The sequence below is a fragment of the Amblyomma maculatum genome, unplaced genomic scaffold (assembly GCF_055883805.1).
Source record: "Amblyomma maculatum isolate TAMU_Amacu unplaced genomic scaffold, ASM5588380v1 scaffold_19, whole genome shotgun sequence".
NCBI classification, from domain to species: Eukaryota; Metazoa; Arthropoda; class Arachnida; order Ixodida; family Ixodidae; genus Amblyomma; species Amblyomma maculatum.
In genome coordinates this window covers 1,797,926-1,822,639 of record NW_028146744.1, presented here as the reverse complement: position 1 = coordinate 1,822,639, position 24,714 = coordinate 1,797,926, and the positions used below count along the sequence as shown (strand labels likewise).

At 47.7% G+C, this 24,714-nt stretch overlaps 1 protein-coding gene across 2 annotated transcripts in view; it reads right to left on the bottom strand.

Annotated features, from left to right (window-relative positions):
• Positions 1 to 20,247: 20,247 nt before the first annotated feature.
• The window catches only part of LOC146171568 (solute carrier family 22 member 6-A-like), a 296,829-nt gene continuing 292,362 nt past the window's right edge, over positions 20,248 to 24,714 (bottom strand). For both annotated transcript variants that reach the window (XM_084586403.1, XM_084586404.1), the window contains one exon: positions 20,248 to 20,422. In XM_084586403.1, the coding sequence (XP_084442529.1) occupies positions 20,365 to 20,422 (58 nt within the window). In that variant the 3' untranslated portion in view covers positions 20,248 to 20,364. The remainder of the gene's footprint in view (positions 20,423 to 24,714) is intronic.

Below are 24,714 nucleotides of genomic sequence, written 5' to 3'. Positions count from 1 at the left end.
TAGCGAAGCACTGGAAGTAGTAGGCGAATATGTCTACTTAGCACAGGTAGTAACCGCAGATCCGGACCATGAAAATGAAATAACAAAAAGAATAAGATTGGGATGGAGCGCACTTGGCAAGCATTCGCAGATTATGACTAGCAGTTTACCGGTATCACTCAAGAGGAAAATTTACAACAGTTGCATTTTACCTGTACTCACCTATGGGGCTGAAACGTGGAGGCTAATCAAGAGGGTTCAACTTAAGTTGAGGACAACGCAGAGGGCTATGGAACGAAAAATGGTAGGGGTAACATTGAGAGATAGCAAGCGTGCAGGGTGGGTCAAAGAAATAACTCAGGTTACCGACATTCTAGTGGAAATTAAGAAGAAGAAATGGGCATGAGCAGGACATGTAGCCCGAAGAGAGGATAACCGATGGTCGCTTAGGGTAACAAACCGAATTTCAAGGGAAGGAAAGCGTAGCAGGGGGCGGCAAAAAGTTAGGTGGGCTGATGAGGTTAAGAAGTTTGCAGGGGTCAAGTGGATGCAGCTAGCGCAGAACCGGGTTAATTGGAGAAATACGGGAGATGCAGTAGGTATAGTCAGGCTGATGATGATAAAAAAAAAAAATCCACTTTTCAGAAGGGTGAAATTGCGCTATGTCCGGGAAAACTTGAGGGCGGATTCGATAGACGGCGCTAGGATTAATCACCGACTAAAGCCCGTTTCACATGGTGCGACGCACACGACAAAATTCGGCCCGGTCGCACTGTCGTTGCGACGGCCATCGCAGCAGCCCTTCACATGCTTGACAGCACCCTGCGATTTATGTCGGTGTGGCGCGAGCGGCCGATGATTCCAAAGAAATGATTTTCAAAAAATAAATGTCAAGCCTGATGTATTATCTTTTTTATTGTACGATATCTTTTAATTTATATATAACCTACATTTAGGCAAAAAACAATTTTTGAAATTTTTGTCGGCTTTGACGGTTTCCGCTCCGCCGTTTCCTGTGACGTATGCCTCGAAATCGTATTGGCTGACGGCTGGTCCCGCCGCAGCGGTAGGGTCCCTAGAAATATTGCTAGTCTCTCGTCCGCCGGCCGCGGCGGGGGCTGCCGCTGAATGATCGCCGCGGTGGCGCTGCGGTGAATCGGAGTGCGCCACTGCTGACGGTGCAGACGACGCGCGCGCCCGTGCGCTTCGAAATGCATTCGCTGCATGCTCATTGTCAGGTGCCTTGTACATGCGATGCCGCTCTTTAGTCTTTGATTTCAGTTTAGTCGTAATATTGAATTCGCAGCCGAGTTGTTGCATAACCACGGATGCGACTTTTTTTTTTTTTTTCCGTGAGCGAAGTTTTGCGGGCATGCCCCTGAGCCGATGTAGAAACGAAGCTGCTTTTTATACCCTGTTATCCTGCTGAACCTACCGCCGTGCCGTATTGTAATGAAGACTTCTGAGGATTTTGTGCAAACAATTGCGCTTGCATGGAGGACTATACTAGACGCACATTCTAGGCTCCAAGGACCATGTGTGCGAGCAACAGAGCGCTGTCGCCGGCGTTTTCATTCACGCTATAGTTTCATCTTAACTTCTTCGGACGTTTAGCTAAGTTATAACACGTATGTAGAACTAGAAACTTTCGGATGCATGCACAATTAAAGCACGCAAGATGGGAATCCGAGCCCTTCAAATTGCACCGCGCTTCAGGCAAACTGCTGATAGGCATTCTTTGGTACTTAGGAAGCCTAGTAGCCACTCATCAGAATATACCATCACTTTTGTTGACTTGCGTTTCGCAACCTCTAAAACATATTTTAACAGCCAGTTGTTAGTTGAGAGGAAGGGCACTAACACTTCTTTCAAACTCTGTCCTTGAAGGTGTTCATTTTCATTTCACCTAGAGCTTTTACCAGCTTTGCCACCTTGTCCTTCGTACGTCAAACTGCTCGAGACATAGAAGTCTGTTTCTTATTTTTTTCTTCTTCTTGACAGGGTGTTCTGAGTTAACTTTCGCAAGTATTTGCAGGCTATATGCATGTTGCATCAGAAATTATGGTACAGTTCGTCGCAAATTAAGTCCATTGTAGGTGGGAAAGGTCTTGGTAATAGGCTTCAATCCGCTGCCAGGACACAAGCTGAGTTTTGCAATGTCCTGAATAAGATTAATTACCTCTTCTGTCGACTTTACAGCTATCTCCTTGACTTTGTTTCCTCGAATGCACACAGCAGCATTCATGGCAGCTTCACCACTGCGATGGAATAGAACTCGTCGATGGCGATTGCCTCCGGAGATTCGTCCTCGCTTTAGTGGCACTATGCGAATGTTCATTGCTCAACATCAGAAAGATCGACATTTGTCCCCAGTGGCGGTGGCATGCAGCTTTCTGCATTCCTGGAGCAGGCTCACGTCACACGATCCACCCCCGCTGTATTCTTCAACTGACTCCACTGATGCTTCAGGATCAGTGCAATGTTTTTCTTTCAGTGCAACTCACAAAATGATGAGGAAGATATTCACCACTTCATTGTGGGTTTGCCCGCCACTGAAGCCGACAATATCGGCACCTGACGGCAGTGGGCCTTTCGCCGAGCAACCCATCTTCGTACATTGTTTGCACGCAAGGGCCTTATCATCGTTCCCTCTTGAATTTTATTAGAACACAGCCAACCTATTTTTCATTTATTACGCCTTTTAATTTTTTGTTTTACATATTCCTATATGCCCTAGTTGAGACAATAAATAATGTTATTGCCTTTGCCGCCGCGCTTGATGTTGCGTTCCCACTCTTGCCTCTTCCCTGCGTCTTTCGGTGTCCTGAAGAGTGAGCCACATTTCACCTTGCACGAGCGCTACCCGGCCTTGCACCCGGGCAAGAAACACGTGCTATTACGCTTACCCCGTTTTCTGGACATGACGCGATCACATATCCATAAAAAAGGCACACTTGCACACATGCTAGCTAATTTGCGCGCATTCCGGCTCGCGAGCGAGAAAAAGGTGCACGTGGTGCACGAGCCTTCCACGGCACCAACGGATCAGCGCGGCGCAGACTCTCAGTACGGCACAACCGCCACAGCACCACGTACACAACGCGACCACGCTCCGAATGCGTACAGCGCCCCCTGCGCTTTCATCCGGGAAGTGGCCAACCGGTTCCGTAGGGAACCCCGCTCGGACGGCAGACTAGCAAATACTTCTAGGGACTCTAGCAGCGGTCGCACCGACCGTACGGTGTCTAGATGGGTAGGTGTGCCGACCGGCGGGGGTAACGCGTGCCTTTTCGTCATGACGCCGCAGTGGCGCCACCAGCGAAAGCCCGGTTCATGACCGTTTCCTCCGGCCGTCGCCACGCATGACAGAAAGCGACTCGCTTCACTTTTTCCAAGTGCAAATGAGTTTATTGCAAACAAGCTGTCTTACGGGAATAGGGAAGGGATGTAAACATATTACAAAGGCAGGGGAGCCGAGTTTAAGGCTGTTTTTTTACGTACAGCGTGTTTGCTGCGTTCCCGATTTTTCAGGCAAGCAACTCCAAACACTGTTATGTCACTTCCTCGTTCTTAATTTTTTTTTCATTAAATGTTCCACGCCATCACAAGGCAACGCGAATATATATTAACACAGTGCTCAGCTGTGATTTATGCGTGTGCATGGGCGTAAGCAGACCTTGCGAATAAATAAAATAAAACGAGTGCATAAGCTTGTATTGCAAAACGGTATCTTCTAGCTGAACTTTCGAAAGTGCAATAAATGACATGCACACATTAGTGTTTTTGAGTCAGTGAAGTAACACGCCCCAAAATCATGCCTATGCGTTCAAAGCACGCGTTTCAATTTCAGGTGTTTTCTTTTTTTTCGCGCGTTTTCACGGGCCAGGTTCTTGCTCTTGACCAAGAAGTGGAGGCGCATGATAGAGTAAAACTTGACGACGCTGTTAGTGATCTCAATCTTATGCTCCTCACAACCGATCATAGACGAAGGTTTGAGCTGCAGAAAAGAGGCGAAGTCTGCGAGACTTTCTCGCCTTAGTTCAGTGACTGTGAAGCAATGACTGAAGGTCTCCTCGAGAGATGTCACGAGACTGTTCAAAGCATCAGATGGGAATATTAAGTTCCCCATGCTTACGTGGGCTGTGAGAGCGGCCACAGGAGGAAGGGGAGCTTCTGGCGATGACAGCAAAACAGTGGCAAAATCGGCACATTTAGTCTTTAAAAGAAACTTTCGCGCCCCGTATCCTGCCTAATAGAAAATCAGCCGCGAATCACTTTTTCCTACCGCCAGGCTGCTGTGGTTGTTGTCAAACTGGCAAGCGCTGAGCATTTCGTGTGCCGCCTACACATTTCGTATGTCCAGTAAGTCGTCCACATACCTCTGCTGGGTCTCTGCTTTTGCTATGACATCATCGGTGTCTTGGCCAAGATGTCTTGGCTTAGTCTGGCGGTCATTAAACACCTGTAGCCTATTTTGGACGACAGATAATCGAAGAGGGAAAGAGCGCTCGACAGCGTGACTCTTCTGCAGTGCTCCCTGATAAGAATTCTGAGCAGAGCGTTGCCACTCATCAAGATAGGTGAGGAAGTCACCAAGTCGCCGAGCTTTCGCAGAGTTCGGGCGGAGTGCGGCGGCTGGAAATCTTGAAGTCATGATGCTGATGATCTCCTGCATCAATTTGACAAGTTCATCGGTCGCGGGAACTGAACCGTGGTTGTGCTCAATCCGCTGTCTATACGTGAAAAGACCACGCCGGACATCATCAGAGAACAAGCGAAACGCATAATTTACGCGCATCTCCTCGAATGTGTCTGGCCTTACAACAGCTTTGTGCACCCTGGGCATTGCCTTCAAGCCGACATGGCTACGTTGATCTAGCTGCCATGCGGCATCAACGTGACTGATGGATGCCACGCCCCGAGGAGTTGTTAAAGGGTGCTGGAGCAAGCTGTTTCTTACATTCTTCACCAAATGGGGAAAATCGGAGACGAAGTGCAAGGAGCGGTTCTTGTCCACAGGGTGCGGCGACTTGCAGACAACTTGTCCTGTTTTCCCAGAAATTCCAAAAATACGCCACATGGAACGATTCCAGCTAGCAGCGTCTGTTGTTATGAAATCCACAAAAAGTGAGGCGTTTTCTGCCATTATCACACCCTCCACCGTAATTTTTGCTAGCACATCAGCTTTCACGTTCCCCTTCGAGGCGAAAACGCCAAGCACCTGGTGCCACTTTCCCGTGAATGGTTGGAAGAGAACAACTAGGGCGTGATCCGCCAATTCTGAGCTGGAGCTAGATGAAAATTTTTCGAGGTCCACCAAACCGTTCACTTTCCCGTAGTGACTGACCGTCAGGTTCTCGGAAAGTTTAATTTCATCCATCATAATGCCGCCATGACGTTGCTGCTCCGTCATGCATATGCATTTTTCCTTCAAGGCAGCAAACACCCGTTTGTTGAAGCCGAATCCGTTTCGAAATCCGCGCAGGTACCGTTGTAGACACGTTCTGCCGGGCAGCAGCATGATCTTCTCCTTGCGCAGGTGCTCATAAAGTCGTTCGCTCCTCATCCGCATTATCAAGCATTCGAGCAGCCACTCGTGCTGGTACTTAAAACCCTTTGAAGCATTTAAACAGGCCATGACTTGTGACTGTTGTCTTACTGGCAAATTTTCTATTCTTGACATGAGCGCGCAGCTTTATAGTTTGAGTTCTTCCTCCTCATCTCTTCCAGTTTTGTCTCAAGAGTAAACATATTTCGCTTCAGTCTCTTGAACTTTGCAGTTACAAGCTTTCTCTTCTTTTCGCGCTCCCTCGACCTCCGGTCCTTTGTTCTTTTGTACGATAGCTGATTTAAGAGCAACTTTTTTGCGTATCGGCAATGCAAACAGGAGTCTCCTTGACTTGTGGCGATGCCGACGCATTTGGAGCTGAATGTTGTGTTTCCGTGGATTCTTATATTCTTGGATTTCGCGAGGACGGTGTCAAGTTGGTCATTGCATTTTATGCCCTGACATGGAATCATGGCATCCACGTCAGCCAAAAGGTCCCCAACCTGTTCACGAGTTTCCAAATCCAGCTTCTGTGTTACGGCACCTTGCACGGACACGGTGGCTCGCAGTTTTGACGCACAGTGCTCCAGGAGTATTACTTTTACCAGAACGATGCTCTGTCCGCTTTTTCTGCAAGTCGAGAACGCAGAGGCGCCAGAATCTTCAATAGAGTGAGTGATGTGTCCAGCCGCTGTGGGATACCGTGCAGGTAGGACGAGGGGACACTTCGGTTACAGACGTAGAGATACCTTCACTGGAGCTTGAAGGTACTGGATCGTCCGGCACTGTCTCAAAGTCGTGGCTGTCATTTCTGGCAGCCTTGGTTGGGCGGCAGCCTGTGGAATTGTTCGTCTTTCGTTTCGCGGTCACCTTTCTTGACAGCTAGGTAAGCAGGAGCATCGGGCAGGGCAGAAGGCACGGCATCTTTCGTCAATCGTGGGTGAGAATGTGGGAGGCTAAAAACGTTGCCTTCTATCATATATTTGTAATCCCGTTCGATACACTCTTGGTCAAAATGCCGCTCACACACAACGGAGTGTGGCTGCAACCTCTTGTCGGCACGATGAAGAGCAAGCTCCCACCTTTTGAACAGTTCGGGATCCCGCGGCGCCGAAAACAGCGAGACTTTCAGTCCTTTTCTCGATGACTTGTAGCCGGATTTGCAGAAGGGTGCGAAACAAGTTGTGTCCTTTTTGGTCTTCATTCCGATCACTTCTCACAAAAAGCGCAGCGCCTGCTCCGCTACGGCGCTTGCATGTGGACGATGACAGACAGCAAACAGACGAGAAAACAGGTAGCTAGTGTCGTCTGTTTATTGTTTCAATGCCAGACCGCAAAAGTCTCAGTTTCAGCTACTATTTTGACTGATAACGCAAGTAATAAGTAATGTTTTTAAACAAAAATGAGGTTAACAAAACGCGCGATGCGATTGCGACAAGTAGCAGACGATCCGCCGGTGAACACCGGGCGGAGAACAGCAGCGCCAGTTTCGTCGTCATGAAGCGGAGGCACGCGGAACTACGCTTTGTGCCCTGCCGGTCGGCACACCTACCCATCTAGCCACCGTACCGACCGTGAGGCAATGCGACCAACTCGTTGGAAGCCCGTCGCAGTGGCTCTGCGACGAGAGCGGCGAGCATTTCTGTTCCTGTGCAGCTGAATAAGTCTCACTCTGCTGCTGCAAGACTCGCATCATGTGGAGCCCCTCGGACGCGTTGAAGCGTGCCACTTCCGTACTGCCGCCGCGTCTGTCGTCTGCTTCCTGGCGTTGCACCTGCGTATCGACTGCATCGCCGCGGGAATATATTCTTTGAAATCGCGCTGTCTGCATCTTCGAGCTGCACTGAGGTGTTGCCTGCCTCATCGCTGGCATGTCTCTCATTTAGTCGCGTTGCGTTCGCCTGCTTCATTCAGCTCACCTGCCGCGTCCCACTGACTCGACCCCCATGCAGACAGTGTTTCACGTATCTGTGTCTTCTGTTCCGTCATGTGGATGAAACTGTTATGAGTATTACGATTAGAAAAACGGGATATCAAGTTCAGTGTCAAAGGCAAACTCTGGCCGAAGTGGATGGTCTGGATCATTTGGGCCACCTTGAGCTCTTGAATGTGCGCGCTCATCGCACAGCGCGCGCATAATCTGTGTGTTTATTACATTTATGCAGCGCAACCTTGCATAGACAAACACCGTGTTTATAAACAAAGGGGGCGCAGCCGACTGGGGATGAAAAGTAGAGTTAGCGCCCACAGGGGTACATGGAACCGAAATATTTCTAAGGAGTTTTTATTTCACGAGACATCTGTGATGTCTGTATTCGGTGCAGAGTAACCGTGAACATCCTAGAACTGATCGTGAAAGTATGAAATCTCATGACCGAGGCGAAGTATTTTTAAAACACCGCGAAATGTATGGGGGTAGCGGTAGCGATGAATCTAAGTCGGCGTTGGTGAGATGAAGAAAAGGCTTTAGAGGCATTTAAACAACAAGATCGGCTCTGGGGCCGAAAGCTAACATAGCCATACGCGACTGTTCTCGCGCAGCGACGGCCGGGGAGATTCCGCCGCTTCCGCACTGTCAGGGGGCGAACTGCTCCCGATGGACGCTTGTGACGAACTCACACTCGGAGTCTCGAACGGAAGCACTTGAGACTCCGTCGCCGAGAACCGTTGACGCTCAAAATGGTCCAATCCGACGGCAGCACTTTCGCAGGGCCAATGGGAGAGCTTGCTGCGCTCTCGCTTCAAATATGCCGCGGGGCGAGAAGGGGTTCACCGTCAGGGCCACGGCACGCCGTGCTGTCTGGACGTTCAGCTCATGTTGAAACACGTCGCTTCTCCCTTTGGTACGGCTCGCCTCCAGTGCACTGGTGCTTTGCAGAGAAGTATCCAGAGTTTGTGAAGGAGGCGTTCGCCGAAGAAGTTTGGCGTCCGGCTGAATTTCTGGGCGGCTTTGGCCAGGCACAACAGCACCCCCGCCATCAGACAATACGCCGGGAAGACGAGCTGCTCGCATGTGGCTCGGATGCCAGGCGCGCTCGTTCGCCAGGTTCCTCCAAGCTCACGTACAGTGTCCGGGCGCCAGGTAGCCTCACGTGCCTTGGGTTCCACTCGCCAGGTCAGGATCTCTGCCGACAGCCTTGTTGCCGGGGCACGCCGATCAACTTCGCTCGGGTCGCTCCGATGCCCTTGCCACTCGCCACTGGTAACGGTAGACTTTTCTGCGGCTTGCAAAACCGACCAACAACAGGCAACACCCAACACAAGCAAGTACCCTCGGTCACCCGTCAAATACCAGACAGAGGCAAAATTTCAAATTCAATTAGCTAAATTGTTGTCCCCTTTTTGCTCCCACTACAACAAGAGACAAATGTATAGGATGCAGTGCACAAGGTTCAAACAACAATTTTGCACATTAACGATACATTAAATAGCAAAGAAAATTATTAATCAGTTATGGAAAAGAGTCTCCTTGAAATCACTTGGGCCGTAAAGCACAACTGAGGAAGTAAGGAGGTCCTTCAATTTTCCCCAGTCTGCCTACAAAGTTACCGTTAGCGATGAAACGCTCGTCGAAGGCAGCTACGTCTCGAATGCATGGCTCAAAGCATCCGAGTTCGCATTGTGCTGCTCTTTTCCGCAAGCGGCAGAATGCGTAGCAGTATTTGGGTGGTTTGGCTCTCCTCCCTCCGACACAGCCTCGGCTGTCCATTTCTCTACGAGACCTTTCTTTCCACTTTGTGCGTGAAAGAATAGACGAGCAGAAGTTACTCGCTTTGTTGAACGATCTGTCTCGTTCCTTACGCTTTGCGCACCAAACGCGCATTTTCTCAGCACGGGTGCAGTTGTACCGCTTAGATCGCCGCTTCTTTTCCTTTCGCGATCGTTTGCGTTTTCTCACCTTTCAATGAGAACATTCTTTCATGCACCTGCCTTTCCGCTCTTTTCGGCGGCTACACTTGAGTTTTTGCTTTCTTTCTTTTGGTACCAGCTCTTTCAAGCTGCCGGTAACCGGAGCGGGTATGGCGCCGACATCGTCGGAGTTCGGCGCCGCGCCTGCATCGCGGCCAGCAGCGCATGACTCACTGCCAGTCGCGTCCGAACAAGGACAAGGCTCGCTCACATCAGCCCCCGAGCTAGGTATATCCTCTGCAGGCTCGCCTCTCAAGTTACTCTGATCCGCCGGTGTGCCGCATCGCTCAGCGCTAACCGGCGCACGCTCAAGGTCGTCTGATAGCTGGACCGTTTCGGATCGCGTGAAGTCCATGTTCGCAATAGTGTTGTTGTTTTCGCCAATGCGATTGGGCGCGTCAGGACAGGAAGATTCATGGCTCCTGTCTAGTCGCGTCATGGGTTTGCCTTCGCTGTTCACCACTCGTGGGCTGCGCAATTTCCATGAGCGCCACTTCGTTTTTCCGCGAGTGATGATCTACGACAACGCTGATCTCGGACATAGCCAATTTGTCGTCTCCTGGCCTGACTACATCTCCGCCACGCTTGACAACTTCTGCATCTGATTTGTCAGGCGGTTGATTTACTGCCAGTTCCCCACTCTCGATTGGTGGAATCGGATTGCTTACAGCTACGTGAGGCGGCGTGCAGGACGGTGTCACTGCGGATTTCTCGCCGATGGAGTCGGCTCCAACCGTCTCAGCTGCCAGTGGCTCGACCAAGGTAACCCTAGACACTTCTGTTCGAGACTCGATCAGCTCGCTGCTGCGGTGGCTTTGCTCGGCCGCTTCCTTAAGTTGTGTCTCATTCTCTGGTGCAAGTACAATTTGCTCCGAGATTTCCTGACTTTCTAGCCATTCGGTTACATCGGCTTTCAATTGATACGCCAAATCAAAGTACGTTTTCGTACAGTTTTTCTCCCGCTGATACCTGTCCCTAAGTTCCATTGGTGACAGCCGATGTCTTTTCAGTAAAGACTCTTTCAGGTAATCGTAGCTTTTCAAGTCAACGTCTAACCACGCGCTTGATTTCTTCCGACGCCTCAGCGGAGAGAATAGCTACCAATTTTTGTGCCCAAGTATCTCGCTCGAAGCGCTTACTTTTGCAGACACGCTCGAAATCTTCCAAGTACTCTGCCATATACTCGGCGATGAGGAACGGTTGCAGACCCTCCCGCGACTTCGAACTGTTACCTTGAATGGCAATTGAAGCTTTACGCCTTTCAACACTTTTTCGGTGTGCCGAAAGCTCGAGCTGCATAAGCTTCTCTAAGCGGGAAAACCGCTTTTCACGTTCATTGCGCTTTTGGAGTTCTAGCCTTTTGGCTTCCTCCTCCCCTTTTCTTTCTTGAATATCATCCCAGGCCTCTGCGGCTTCCTCAACCGTCACTTCTTCTGCCTGCATGATCTCAAGAATTTCCTTTTTTCTTTTTGTTGAGCCCAAATCAGTGCCCAACTCATCACAAATTTGGAGAAGTTCTTTGACCTTGTAACTCTCCATCCCTCACCGGCCTCTTGTTGTTTGCCTTTTCAGAATAGTGTACTATACGTTCGCTATCTCGCTCCTAGCAAGAGATGCGCAAGCCTTTCTCACACTGATTCCCCTCTTAGCATCCCTTGGTTTTCAAAACACTTCCTGTAGGCTTGAAACACGCAAGGTTAACACAATGCTACGCTGAGCCTTTCTCTAAGCTACCCTGTGTGTTAGAGAAGTCTGGCGTTTGAGGGAAACTTCAGGTACTCACCGCGCCGAGGTGCCTGACGCCGGTCAATCCCGCAGCTGCCATCCAATGTTGTGACAGTGGATCCCACAACTGCCACCAATGTTGTGCCGGTGGGGTTATCACACAGTAGCCCACCGTCAACAGGGTTGTGCCAGTGGATCCCGCAACTGCCACCAATGTTGTGCCGGTGGGGTTATCACACAGTAGCCCACCGTCAACAGGGTTGTGCCAAGGAGTTGGTAACGCAGCGCTCGTCACCCGTTTCGTGAACGAGGGCTGTCAGCTCCCTGGGCGGTAGCACTGAATCTAAGTCGGCGTTGGTGAGATGAAGAAAAGGCTTTAGAGGCATTTAAACAACAAGATCGGCTCTGGGGCCGAAAGCTAACATAGCCATACGCGGCTGTTCTCGCGCAACGACGGCCGGGGAGATTCCGCCGCGTCCGCACTGTCAGGGGGCGAACTGCTCCCGATGGACGCTAGTGACGAACTCATTCTCGGAGTCTCGAACGGAAGCACTTGAGACTCCGTCGCCGAGAACCGTTGACGCTCAAAATGGTCCAATCCGACGGCAGCACTTTCGCAGGGCCAATGGGAGAGCTTGCTGCGCTCTCGCTTCAAATATGCCGCGGGGCGAGAAGGGGTTCACCGTCAGGGCTACGGCGCGCCGTGCTGTCTGGACGTTCAGCTCATGTTGAAACACGTCGCTTCTCCCTTTGGTACGGCTCGCCTCCAGTGCACTGGTGCTTTGCAGAGAAGTATTCAGAGTTTGTGAAGGAGGCGTTCGCCGAAGAAGTTTGGCGTCCGGCTGAATTTCTGGGCGGCTTTGGCCAGGCACAACAGCGGTCACTTTATCGAGCTGTGAACGGTCCCGCAAGTCGTTACACTTGCAGTACTAGCAAGGAAATGTAGTGTGCCATGCAACTTGATGTCGGGGCGTGATACAAGACGTTCTCCAAAAAATGAGAAGGGTTCAACGCTGCTGAAGAGAGTAAAATGTTGCGGTAAGTTGTGTTTACATGTGTTTCTATGGGTCGCCCTCCCAACTCCCAACTCGCACCCCCATACATTTCGCGGTATTTTAAAAATACTTCGCCTCGTTAATGAGATTTCATACTTTTGTGATCTGTTCTAGGATGTTCATGGTTGTTCTGTACCGAATAACGGGATCATAGGTGCGCCGTAAAACTAGAAAACTGCTTTGAAATTGTTAGGGTCCATGTATTCCTTTGGGCACTAAGCCTAGTTTTCACCCCCCAACCAGCCCGGCCTGGCTACAGAAGCGCCACCGCATCGCGCTTACGTCACATATCGGTGTTCGTCTATAGGGGGTATTCACGTGACGTCACAGCTGACGTCAGTATGCAGCCAACGCCATCTTTGCGTCCTCTTCTGACTGGTACTAGTACGGGGCGGTGGTTAGCTCAGCTGTTCGTGCGCGTCTGTTTGCTCTATCACTTTGCCTCATGCCAGCACCGTTGTTATTAAAACTCACTTGGTATCATGAGTGACAGTTCCATTTATCGGCAAAGTGTGCGCGATGAGGACAGAGACCTGTACGAAGCAAAACTTTGGTACCGACCCGTGTGCAGTCGATATGCACAACTGCACGGTAAGCGTTGACCTGTGCCCACGCATATATATGTGCGACATTCATGAATTCCTTGTCCTGCGAACGAGCTTTGTCACAAGAAACCAATCGCAAGCCTACTGACCACTCGATGAAGGCAACTACGTTACAAGCTGCTGGGCTAAGAGCCGCGGTTGAAGCAGACGAACTCGCTCTTTTTGCAATTACATGCGTGCCGTCCAACGTTTATACCTACTAAACCGCTGAACTTTTGTAGCTGATATCCTTCATAGAAATGGCGTTTGGTAGGTAATATCTTTTACACAAAACTTGTTTGATGTACTTGTCTCAATCGATCAGAAGAAGTCGGATTCTTGCATCGTCTGCGGCTGTAAGGAAGCAAAAGAAACCGCTGCCACAGGGCACAGCGATGACACCGGTGGCGCCTCCTCGTTGCCTTGCGGGCTCGAAATAACTTTTTGCAACAAAGCTATTGAAATACAGCGCAGTTTTGGCCAAGCTAAACTTGATTTGTTATTAGAGATAAATAAGTTTATAAAGTTCGTCAAAACTTCTGCAAAACAACTCTGCCCGCCTACGTTCCTTCGCCGAATCTGCATGCGGTCTGCTTTAATTAGCAGCCGACAGAGACGATGTGAACATCCGACTTCTTTTGATCGAATGAGGCAAGTACGGCAAACACAAAGTTTAGGGAGCCCTCTTTGAAGGATTTTATTGTAGCAAAACACGACGAGGAGGTGTTGGCGGCGCACTGCATGCATGCGCATGACTGGAAGCGATACATTTCCGCACTGCTCTTTTACCGAGAATGTGTCTTCCGAGTGCGTGAAGAACACTCGTGCACGCATAGTAACAAGAGCTGGCTACTAGGGCACATCCGGAAGATTCCAGTCCAGCCCATTTTGACACACGTTTCTCATATTCCATGATACTTGTGCGGTTGAGCCGTGCCAGCCATACGTGACGTCGCATCTCGGTGAGGTGTCTCTTTCGACTGGAGTTGTTCGTGTGTACTTCCGGAACCTTAAAATGCCGAGGTCGTTCGCGCAGCTCTTCAGCTTCCGTTGTGTACACTGTGCACGCGTCCATTACAGTCTACGATAGCTCAATAAACAACATATAGCTGCGGATGCCACTGCTTGTAGAACCGCACGACAGCACTTGAAACGTACGTTCGCCCTGTTCGTTCCGTGGACACAAAAATGGCCGACTGCGCCTCAATTATACCACAATGCATCGCGCACAGCGCGTCAGTGAATACCGCCTATATTCAGCATCGGTGGCAAAGGATAGTTCACCGAGGAGCGAACAACTTGGTATGGCTGCAAATGACTGAAAGTAAGTCTTGCAACATAAGTGTGAGCAGATTTTCTGCCATGTCGCCAAGAGCACGTAAACAATCGCCGGGGATAAAGTGCTTGAATGCAGAGCCATCGCTGAAAGCTATGAGCATTTAAGGTGTTTATTTATTCCAAAAACGAAAAAAAAAAAGAATCCGGCCACTGCAGTGTGCTCTGATGTTCATCCATCATACAAGAGGAGCTAGTAGCTAGGACACTCTGAAAGACTATATTGCTTTATGCACTACAAGCGTCATTTCGTGTTGTCCCTCTGAGCCTGAACGCACAACAGCTTTTGGTTCTTGATTTCGCCAAAATACGGTGAGAATTGCGCTCCTGACTATAAGTGAGCCAGTTTTTCTTCAACCAACACATTTTCTTACTAGCTGCTGTAATATTTTAGGAAAAAAATTCTTCCTTGAAACGCCAAGCATACACTTTGTTCTTTTCAATGAATTCTCGGCCAGCCAGCCTGGGTGGAATGTGCTGCCTCCACAGCTTGAAAACCTTGGAAACAGATGGCGGCCGAAACAAGGGGACTTTTTCATTTCTTTTGCGGTATCCTGAATTAAAGCCAACGACAAAACACTTCATCGCCTACCCTACCATTCCCATATATAAAAAAAAAACAATGCACAGTATGGGCTCCTCCCATATCTGCCGTGCTGTGTGCCGTGCCGTCTGCGTACTGGTGATCTCTCTGCGTGGTTTGTCGTCTGCATGCCCTGTCGACTCATTCGCAACGGAATACGCAGACGACAGAATAAAAACGGCACTGATGGAGCTTTATTTTAAAGTTTTATCTTAAGAAAGAATACAGGTGGGCGTACACGCAATGATAGCCACGATTCTACTCGTGCGTTTTCCGGCTAGCATACTACGCGAACAGCTAGCACTCCGTAATCTCTCCGCACGTTTTTCGCGGCGCTCGCGCGGTCGTCTGGATCGAGCTCGGGGGCATTTAGCTTCGCAACACTGTCGAGAGGTGGCGCACCAATTTGTCTCTTGCTTAAATGGTGCCCGGACTTGCTTCCGGAAATGCGGTTTTGTGCCTAAAATCAGAGGTACAGTCGACATTAGAAATAAATCAGAGAGTCGTTGGACGATTAGCACTAGGTGCCCACGGCAAAACCGCAAATGAGGCGGTACAGGGAGATATGGGCTGGGCACCTTTCAAAGTACGGGAAGCTCCGAGTAAAATATATGAGGAGCGTCTGAGAAAATTGGACGGTAACAGATGAGCAGCTAAAGTATTTAAATACCTGTACTTAAAAAGCGTTGACTCACAATGGAGGAAAAGAACTAGGAAGCTAACTAGTAAGTATGCTAGTCGCAAGGAGGGAGAAATAAAGAGCATTAAGCAACAGGCGAAAAACACAGAAGGTAAAAATTGGATAAATTCGATGGAAAAGAGTGTGGAATTATACCGAAAGTGGAAAATGCAGATCAGGAAGGAAGTTTTCTTTGATAACTCAAGACGCAGTGCCCTACTTTTTGAAGCTAGATCAGGGTGCCTTAGAACACGAAGCTGCAAAAAGAAATTTAACACTGAAGATGACGCATGTGCTGTATGTGGTAACTCCAGTGAAACAATTGGCCATATTATACTCGAATGTAATGGTATCCATCCGGAAGTTGGTACAGGCGCAGTCACTGTTCCTGAAGCTCTGGGGTTTGGAGATACCAGTGACCGGGTGATTAAATCGGCGGTGGAAACTAGTAGAAAACGACTGGAAGATTGGTGGCTTAAAAGCAGAGAAGTGACATAATGGTAGTATTGTAGAAACAAAAATTTAATAAATAGAATGCTGGTTTAGTTAACCAATCTAAATCAATAATTAAGATATAGGGAGAAAAATGAGCATGATAGCTACTGCTACCACCCCATTTCAAAGGGGACACTCCTAGATTCCATCCATCCATCCATGTTGCAAAGAGGTAAGGGAGAGGAGGAAAGCGTGACAGAAGCCACGTCGGCGAAGAAAGGAGAGCGGAGGGAGATAGTACAATGCCAAGCTGAACGCCGGATGCTGGCTCGGCGTTCGCGTAGCAAAATCGGCCTACACTGAATGCATTGCAGCGTGCCAGAGTCGGCGCTCCTGTCTCATCTTACTCCGTGCTTGTGACCAAGTTCTGTGTCACACACACCTTTATATTCTTACTGAAATTCTTTCAGGAACAGCTACTTCGAATAATTCCTACCGCCAATGGGTTCAGAAGTATACAGCGCCGTAGTGAGAGGACCAAGAAATGGGGACGCACACACAGGCACTGTGTTTGCATCCCCTTTTTCTTCCCTACCCCCATTGCACTGTATACTTCTTCGTTCGTAGTTTTTGCAGCGCGCAGCCGGACAAGGACAAAGACGGAGGAAGAAGTATGACGTCTTTGTCATTGTCCGGCTACGCGCTGCAACAACGATGAACAACCAACTAGCCCGGCAGCTTGTCCTCTTCATGTATACTTCTATATCATAAACTAACAAGCCAACCACCACATATTATCCCAATTTCTTCCTTAACTTTCATGTTCCCTCATGTCATTCCCTCAGTGTTACATCCCCCTAAGGTTAAATCACTATCCCAGCTTGCCTTGTGCCTCGTCATTGATATCGGATGTTATTTCTTGAAATCACGTAACGAACCGTAAATACTGCTTTATCGCTTAGCAAAAAGAAATAATGTATTCTAACGATAAAAATATTTTATTGAATAAGATTATGCGAACATTACAGTTGAAACACCATTTGAAGGCTTTATCCTGGTGTCACCTCTTCGTTCTTGCAATTCGCAGAGATTATGAACATTTATGACTGCCTTCGTTCAACTGTTCATTCATATTTGTTTTAATTCACATGCAAGAATTTGTAGTCACATGACTAAAATGTTTTTGTCAGCATATCCTTTAATAAAGGGATCCCCCATTTTTTGCTTTTATTATTTCGGACTCAAGTGCCTCACACACGTAACGGGTGTGGTTCCTATTAGTTGTACACTTTCGTCTTTCAAGATAAAATTCAAAGCTAGAAAATCATAGGTTGAACTCAGACGTTCTCAAAAACTCGTTTCCAAAAATTATTTGACCTTGCGCAGGGTGACGAATCTGACTACCTGAAAAGGAAAATAATAAGGCAACAGCAGCAAGGAAATGTACAATGTTTTTTCAATGCGTAAAACAGTGGAAAGGCAAATTTATTTCTTTCATTTACAATCTCTGGCCGACGTTGAGGGATAGATTGTATAGGTCACACAAGGAAGCGATCAAAACACCTTCCAGGTCCTTGCTGTATAATTCGATTTGTGACAGTTTATTTTTTGTTCTAATTTTTTCGTTATGTATTCTTCTATGGGCGCCTATACATCAGCAGTGTACTTAGCCTTGCAATGTTTCTCAGGCAATTGCCTCTATATTTTATTTTCCGAGTCATTGAACCATGGGTTCTCATACTGAAAAATCATCCTCAAGGAAACATTCATTTTTTGCCCTGCTCTTCTGCCCTCGACCACATTTCTTCTTTTTGAGGCAAAACCTACATAAACCCTGCAAGTGATGATTGTCATGCCCAGCTGAAGAAAAGTCATGTCTAAACGTTGGCTTGCGAACTGAGAGTCACGTTGAATAATTGTTCACTTTTCTTTGATACTGCATACTATCTCTGCTGATCGTTCTACCTGATCAACATAATTTTAAATATTTCATTCTGCCATTCACGAAACTCCTGCAAGTTCGTTTCCTGTGATTGCGAGTACTTCAGCAGCAGCTTAAGTTAGACAATTCTGAACAGATGTGGGGTCAAGTAAACGCTAAACACTATACCTCTCAATATCCAAGTAATGTTAACGGTGGAAACATTTGTCTCATATTTACAAGAGCTTTTGAAATACAGGTAATTGATGCTTTAATTGATACAGTCAATTGATAATCCGTATCAGTGTCCCCAGCACACCAAAAAACGGCAGTGTGATTGCACTCAACTGTCAAGCATGTTTGGCGCCGTTGTTAGGCAGTGATGTCGAGCAGCAATCGAGAAAGCTGGGCACTCCTGCCGGACAGCGACTTCGTGCAGTGAGGCCATCGAATAGCCCAACTACCAAGCAAGTTGGGCACCTCTGTCGGGGAGCAATGTCGATGAGAGAAGCCATCCGATAGGCGGAAATAGCACCGTCCAGAATATGTATATTGGTGTTCCAGTTAGATGTATGTACCACAAAAAACCCTTACAATTTGAACTTTGTTCCACATATACAGTCTACGTTTTATCTGGAACACTGCCCAACATATATACGCGGAACTGTTTTTTTTAAAGTTCGCTTACTAGCTTTATGTGGAGCCAGAATAAGAGTGTAGCAGACTGCCGAATGATTGAGTGCTCCAGGAAGCAATCCTGCAAAGGCGATGGAAATTTTAACGCTGTACGATACCCTCGCACGAGTGATATTGCGGTTCACTTCAGTGCTCAGCGCGCCAGTTGAAACACAGTTCGGTACTGATCATTTTTTCTGAATAACTCAAGTTTTAAAGCTTATTTATAGCTCTTTTTACAGAGTTGAACAAGCCTGCGGTCGTTTCATTGGGATAGCCAGTGATGAAGCTTTCCTGAGGAAGTTAGCTGTAACTGTAGCACAGTGTTACATCAGCAGCGGTGTCAGAATCTTTGGCAAAGGGATTTCATGGATGTCGTCCACAACGTGGCTACTCTTGTGACTTTCGGCCATCATGTTTAAAACTGTGTCTTGTGCAAAAATACAAGCTTCCTCCGTCTGTCCTCTCAAACCGTGTTAGGATGCGGATAGGGAGGATGGTCGAATATGAGTCTTGAAGTTGTATCAATTGATAATGTCGGGCTGATGACTGACGTACCGAATATTCTCCAATCACGTAAAGCAAAAGAACGCTTCTCTGAGGTGTTTTGAGCACGTCTCCCCAATTATCGTGCGCTGATGCGTTCGAACAACAAAACTCTGTCCTGGTCTTCGTTATCGGTACCCGTAAGTTTGGTTTGGTTTGGGGGGTTTAACGTCCCGAAGCGACTCAGGCTATGAGAGACGCCGTAGTGGAGGACTCCGGAAATTTAGACCACCTGGGGTTCTTTAACGTGCACTGACATTGCACAGCACACGGGCACCTTGCTTTTCGCCTCCATCGAAAAGCGGCCGGCGAGGCCGGGATTCGATCCCGCGTCCTTGGGAACAGTAGTCGAGCGCCGTAACCACTGCGCCACCCCGGAAGAGTGGCTGGCACCATTACTGAAGCGCTGCGAAGCAAGCAACAGACTGTGCCTGGGACGAAGGGTCTGAGCTTGTAGTCTTGGGGTGTGCCATTGAGATCGGAAGCAGCCGCTATAGGGCCGAATCTGTTTAGCTCTGTAAAGTATAGGCGCGTTCATGACCGCTAAAAGTCATAAAAAAGCCCCGTCGGGGTGGCGCAGTGGTTACGGCGCTCCTGTTCCCAAGGGTGCGGGATCGAATCCCGGCATCGGCGGCCGCTTTTCAATGGAGGCGAAAAGCAAGGAGGCCGCGTGGTGTGCGATGTCAGTGCACGTTAAAGAACCCCAGGTGGTCGAAATTTCCAGAGTCCTCTACCACGGCGTCTCTCATAGCCTGAGTCGCCTTGAGACCCACAAACCAAACCAGAAGTGGTAGGAAAAAGATGAAATGTGAAAGCGTCAAAGGGCGTTCTATAATAGATTTACAGGCACTCGCAATGAGACTGGAAAGCTTTCGCCTCAAATGCTTGTCTCGATGCACTTCTTTGAGACTGGTATTATTTAGCACATAAAGATATTTGCTAATTGTTAACAATAAAGTAACCATGTAATGTAACCCCAAATATTTCTGTAATTTTTTTCATTACATGTTGCTATCTGGGTACAACGAATCAAACTAAATTTAACGTGAGTGTCAGATAGCTACGTGCTTTTGGGCGCACGCCTTTACTACAGGTGACATTTTTCGCCAAACACCCAAATAATGTTCTTATCCACGTCAACTCCAATTCCCCAGCTCTAACGCAATAACGCTACGAACCACGTGTCGACGGTTAATTTTGGCAAAAAGGTTTAAATATACGAATTTTATGTGGTAATTGTAAGAGATGCCAACACAGAGAGACGAAGGTTTGTTTTCATTTGATATTTTTTTCCATTGCACTGACGTCGATCAAAGCTTTTCTGTAACTTGCATTGGCCGTGGGCTGCGATTATGTAGAACTCTGCTTGCTGGAAGTCGTCTTCACTTGGTCAGTTGCCAGAATTAATGGTATCAGAAGCATCAGGAGCGTTTCCACGATGACTTGACCTGCGAAAGAGTAGTTCCAGCACTCAACAAAGGTCATCTAGCATAAACAGCATCCTCCGTTTCTACGAGAATAAGCCCTGTAATCATGAGAACTGCCGCGGAACGGGTAAACGCCTTCCTATAAAATAACACCCACGCCGAAGCCATGTTATTATCCCTCTTTTAGATCACTAACGTCAATTTCTCGCCCTGTCGGCACTGCTCCGGAATGCTCCATCTCGTCACTGATCAACAGGGAGGACTAATCGCCTGCGCTAAAAAAATAAAAAAATAAAGAGGACGAGAGAGGAAAAAAAGCCCCCCCCCCCCTTCCCCCAGCTTACCTGTATTCCTTCAATCCACTCAAAAGGATTTATTGAAATTAGGCCTCACGTGAAACTCAAGTTCAACCAAGAGAATTACAAACTCAGTTTCTTCGTACATTTTGTAAAGAAAAAACTGGGGAAAAGCCTCCCCTGAAATCGAGCATCCGTTTCGTCCTTTCCAATAAAGGATCTTAGCGTAAAATATCAGAAAATAATCGCCACCGCTGATCACGCTTCAGTTCTCTTACGGATGCGAGGGATGAAAATTCACGTTAGTTCCAAGCCCTTATTTATTCTTTGTTTTGTCTGCTATATAGTTTTCAGTCATACTGATACAGAGCGGCGGGAGCATATAATTAGATGTTTTAAGGGGGGAAACAATCGTTCGATAATACCAAGCATTACTAAATTTCAAAGCAAAAACAAATCAAATATTTTACGACGCTTCAGTTGAATTTTATGAATATGTAGCCCATATGTGCGATAAGCGCAGAAAAATGAAATTTGCTCGCGAATGAAGGTGCTGCCAGATTGTCTCTTGGTCATCATCATCATCATCAGCCTGACTATACCCACTGCAGGGTGGAGCTTATCACGAGAGGTTGCGGCCACCTCCTGTTCTGGTGAGGGAGTGCGTTGCCGGAGGTGTTCACCGGCATCAGGTCGCACCCCAAACCTGTTTATGCAATTCCATCGACACGCGGAATTCTTCTTTTTTTGTTTTAATCCGGTGAAGAATTTCGCGGCACCGGGATTTGAGCCCCGGTCCTCTTGCATGCGAGGCGGAGGTTCTACCGCTACGCCACCGCTGCAACCAATCTCTTGTCTCTTAGTGGACAAGCTTTTTCAGTTACAAGAAATACAGACTAATCACAATCTTAACGCATACACCACTATGTCTTGGCCACGTAATAACAGGCCTGACATCAGGAAGGCGAACTGCATGAGCCTTTATTCCAAGCCAGGCCAGCTCGACTGGCGAGGTTAAAACGATAAGGGGGCCTTATGCCGAGAGACGCAGCTTAAGCCGGGTTACGTCTTATCGCAACACATCTTTTCCCCTTAAAGGATTATTTCAGGTGATTAAATTTGCTGCGTATTGTAGGGTCGTCTCTGCTTTTTCGGAGCAGACGTGGAGTGTCAGGGTGGTCTGGTGATAAGCTTCGTCATCGTTGTGAAGATAATCCGGGGTGAAAGGCTTATTTGTGGGTCACCGCGGTTCCACCGAAGGACTTTGTTTCCTCGGGTTAAGATCTTGTATGACCTCGGGCGTGTTGGGGCGATAACTTTCGCTTTGTGGCACCACGCCTTTTTCTTGACCACCCCCAATTTCTCCTTCTTGCATTCTCGTGCGGAACAAGTATCGTTCGTACATTTAATTCGTATTGGCGCCCCAGTACTGTCGAAAGTTTTTACGACTGTCTCATAGCCTTCTCTTCTTAGAAAGCAAATTTATTGAAGACATCGATAGAATCGTCTCAGGCTACAGAACATAACTGCAGTCTTTGCAGCGTCACTCAACGGCTTGTGATCTGGCTTCACTACGGTAAAGCAGAGCTCTAGCGTCTACTTAAATATCTGCCAATTTTTGGAAAAGTCCCCTGTGATGCGAGGGTGGGTTTGGCGGGTTCAGAAGGTCATTCCTTGCAGGTTGCCGTCGAAGCTTTCTGTATGTTCCGGGCATTGTGAAGCTGGGCGGCCACTACTGACACCATGTATCGTCGCTCTGTTGGCAGCGTAATAGCAGGCCGACATCAGGAAGGCGAACTGCCCGTCTTTACTTCGTGCTCAATTTTATAAGTCATGCAGGCGAGCCAGACTGGTGAGGGAAAACGGTAGGGGGTACCTTGTGCCGAGTGACACAGCTTACGCAGTGCTACGTCTTAACGCAAGACGATACAACTGATGAACGCAAACCATAGCTTTAATTGCCTAACATAAGTCATTGTACCCCCCTCCCCTTTCTTAGCTTTCGTCACCTGATTGCGTTCTACCGACAGGTGAGATCAATGATGTTTTTGTCACTAATATTCGCATGTCTCCAGCCAATAAATACATTGATGTGTTCTTAGCGTACAGCATAGGTATTATCTGTTCTCATTGATACATAGGTGATCCCGAACAAATCGCATGACAAAGATATTTTCTATGCCTGCTCTTTTTTCAGTTTAGAGGCGGAATAGGGTGGAGAAAAGAATGGTGGTCTTGCTTTTGTAAAATCGATTCCTTCGTTTTACAAATCTGCGTGTTTGCCATTCCCAACACGTGATGATTACGTTATCCCTTGTTTAGTTTTACTTATACTAAACGTATTGCAAGGTACTCTCGACTGCGATCCTATTTGTTCCTTGATTACATATTACTATAGGGTTTCACACCCAACCTTCCCCAAGGGAATTGCATATTTGCAGTCATTAACTTTCTAGCATTAACTGGGAGAACTGAACTGCAATTTGACGCGAATACCAAAAGTCTTACTTTTTGTCCTCGTTTTAAATCCTGCAGAAAAAGAAAACTGCACGCATTCTTGCGATACAAACATTTGTTGCTTCACAGCTTAGGTTAATTGAAGAAATAACGATTTGTAACAGATCCAGCTACTGAAGGGCTTTGTTGTTCAGTCTTTTGACTTCCATTCCAGTGTGATAATTATAAAGGAAACCGGTTTACAACTTTAAAGCTAAAGTTTCAAGAAAGAACATGTGTAAGCAGCTTTTGAAACCTCGACATCTGTCAGGTCCACTAACCTTAGCATAAAATATTTACTGCTGTTCAACAATAAGATGTGATTCTCTTAGTCTGCGCCACTAAGAAGCATGAGTTGTGATGCCATCAGGTCCTTGTATTCGGACGCTATAAAACGACTAAGAAAAATGATGCGCGTTTTCTGTAGACCAAACGATTCATTTGTCAAAAATGTAGGACCATTCCGCCTAACTCACAGAATTCGCTACGCCACTTTGATACTGTAACTTTTTTTTTATCTGAACCTGCTAGCTATCATTTGCTCTAACTCTAAGTTCTCCGGCCCGCCATACCCAACAAATAATATTTGCACAAGATTTCCTTCACCATTCATGGCAGTTGGCAACATTCACCTGACTAAAACAGCTACCGTAATGAACACTTGCTTTTTCGTATAAAGACAACAGCGCTCGCCAAGGTAACAGAATAAAAGAAAAACATAAAAAACAAAAAGTGACGTTTCGGAAGCGCTACGGGTGCCTTGTTCCCAATGAAGATGGAACGAGATGAGCGGCCGGTTATGAAGCAAACGTTGTGTGTGCAAAATGCACTTACAGGTGCGGACAAAAGTAAACAGAGCGCACAGCCCAAGAAAAAATTGAGGGTTAGCGCCGCCTGGACGAGCCAGCCGAAAGCAGAAAATAGTCTCGCGCACCTGCACTCTCGGAACACACCTGCACATCACATCCACAGAGGTAGCGGGACTACACCTCGGCAATGAAACCGATTATCCGACACGACGAGGCATGCATCCTGGTCAACATAATACATCGCCGGATCTGACCTGGCACTCGAACAACATTATCCAAGATTGGCGATGTGGCCCTGAAACAATGGGCAGCGATCATTACTTTATATGGATACAGCTCCAGTCCAAGCTACGCCGCCGCAAACGAAATACCCGTACCGTCGATTGGAAAAACTTCCGACAGGCTTTAGACGATCATCTCGCCGAACTGCCAGTCGAAACACTCCTTCAACGCGCCCGTGATTGAGCCACTGTAATCACACAAGTGACAGAAGACGTTCCTGTACCTGACCCTCACCTGCTTAACCTATCGGAAAGCAGAAAACAAGCCGAACTCGACTACCTACAATCTGGAAGAGAATACAAAAACCTTCTAAAACTTCGTCTCCTCACTGCTGAGGCCCGCCGCTATAGCAAACGCCTTAGCAGAAGTCGGTGGCTTGACTTTTGTAGCACTTTATCCTATAGGACCAACACCAGCGAGCCGTGGAGAG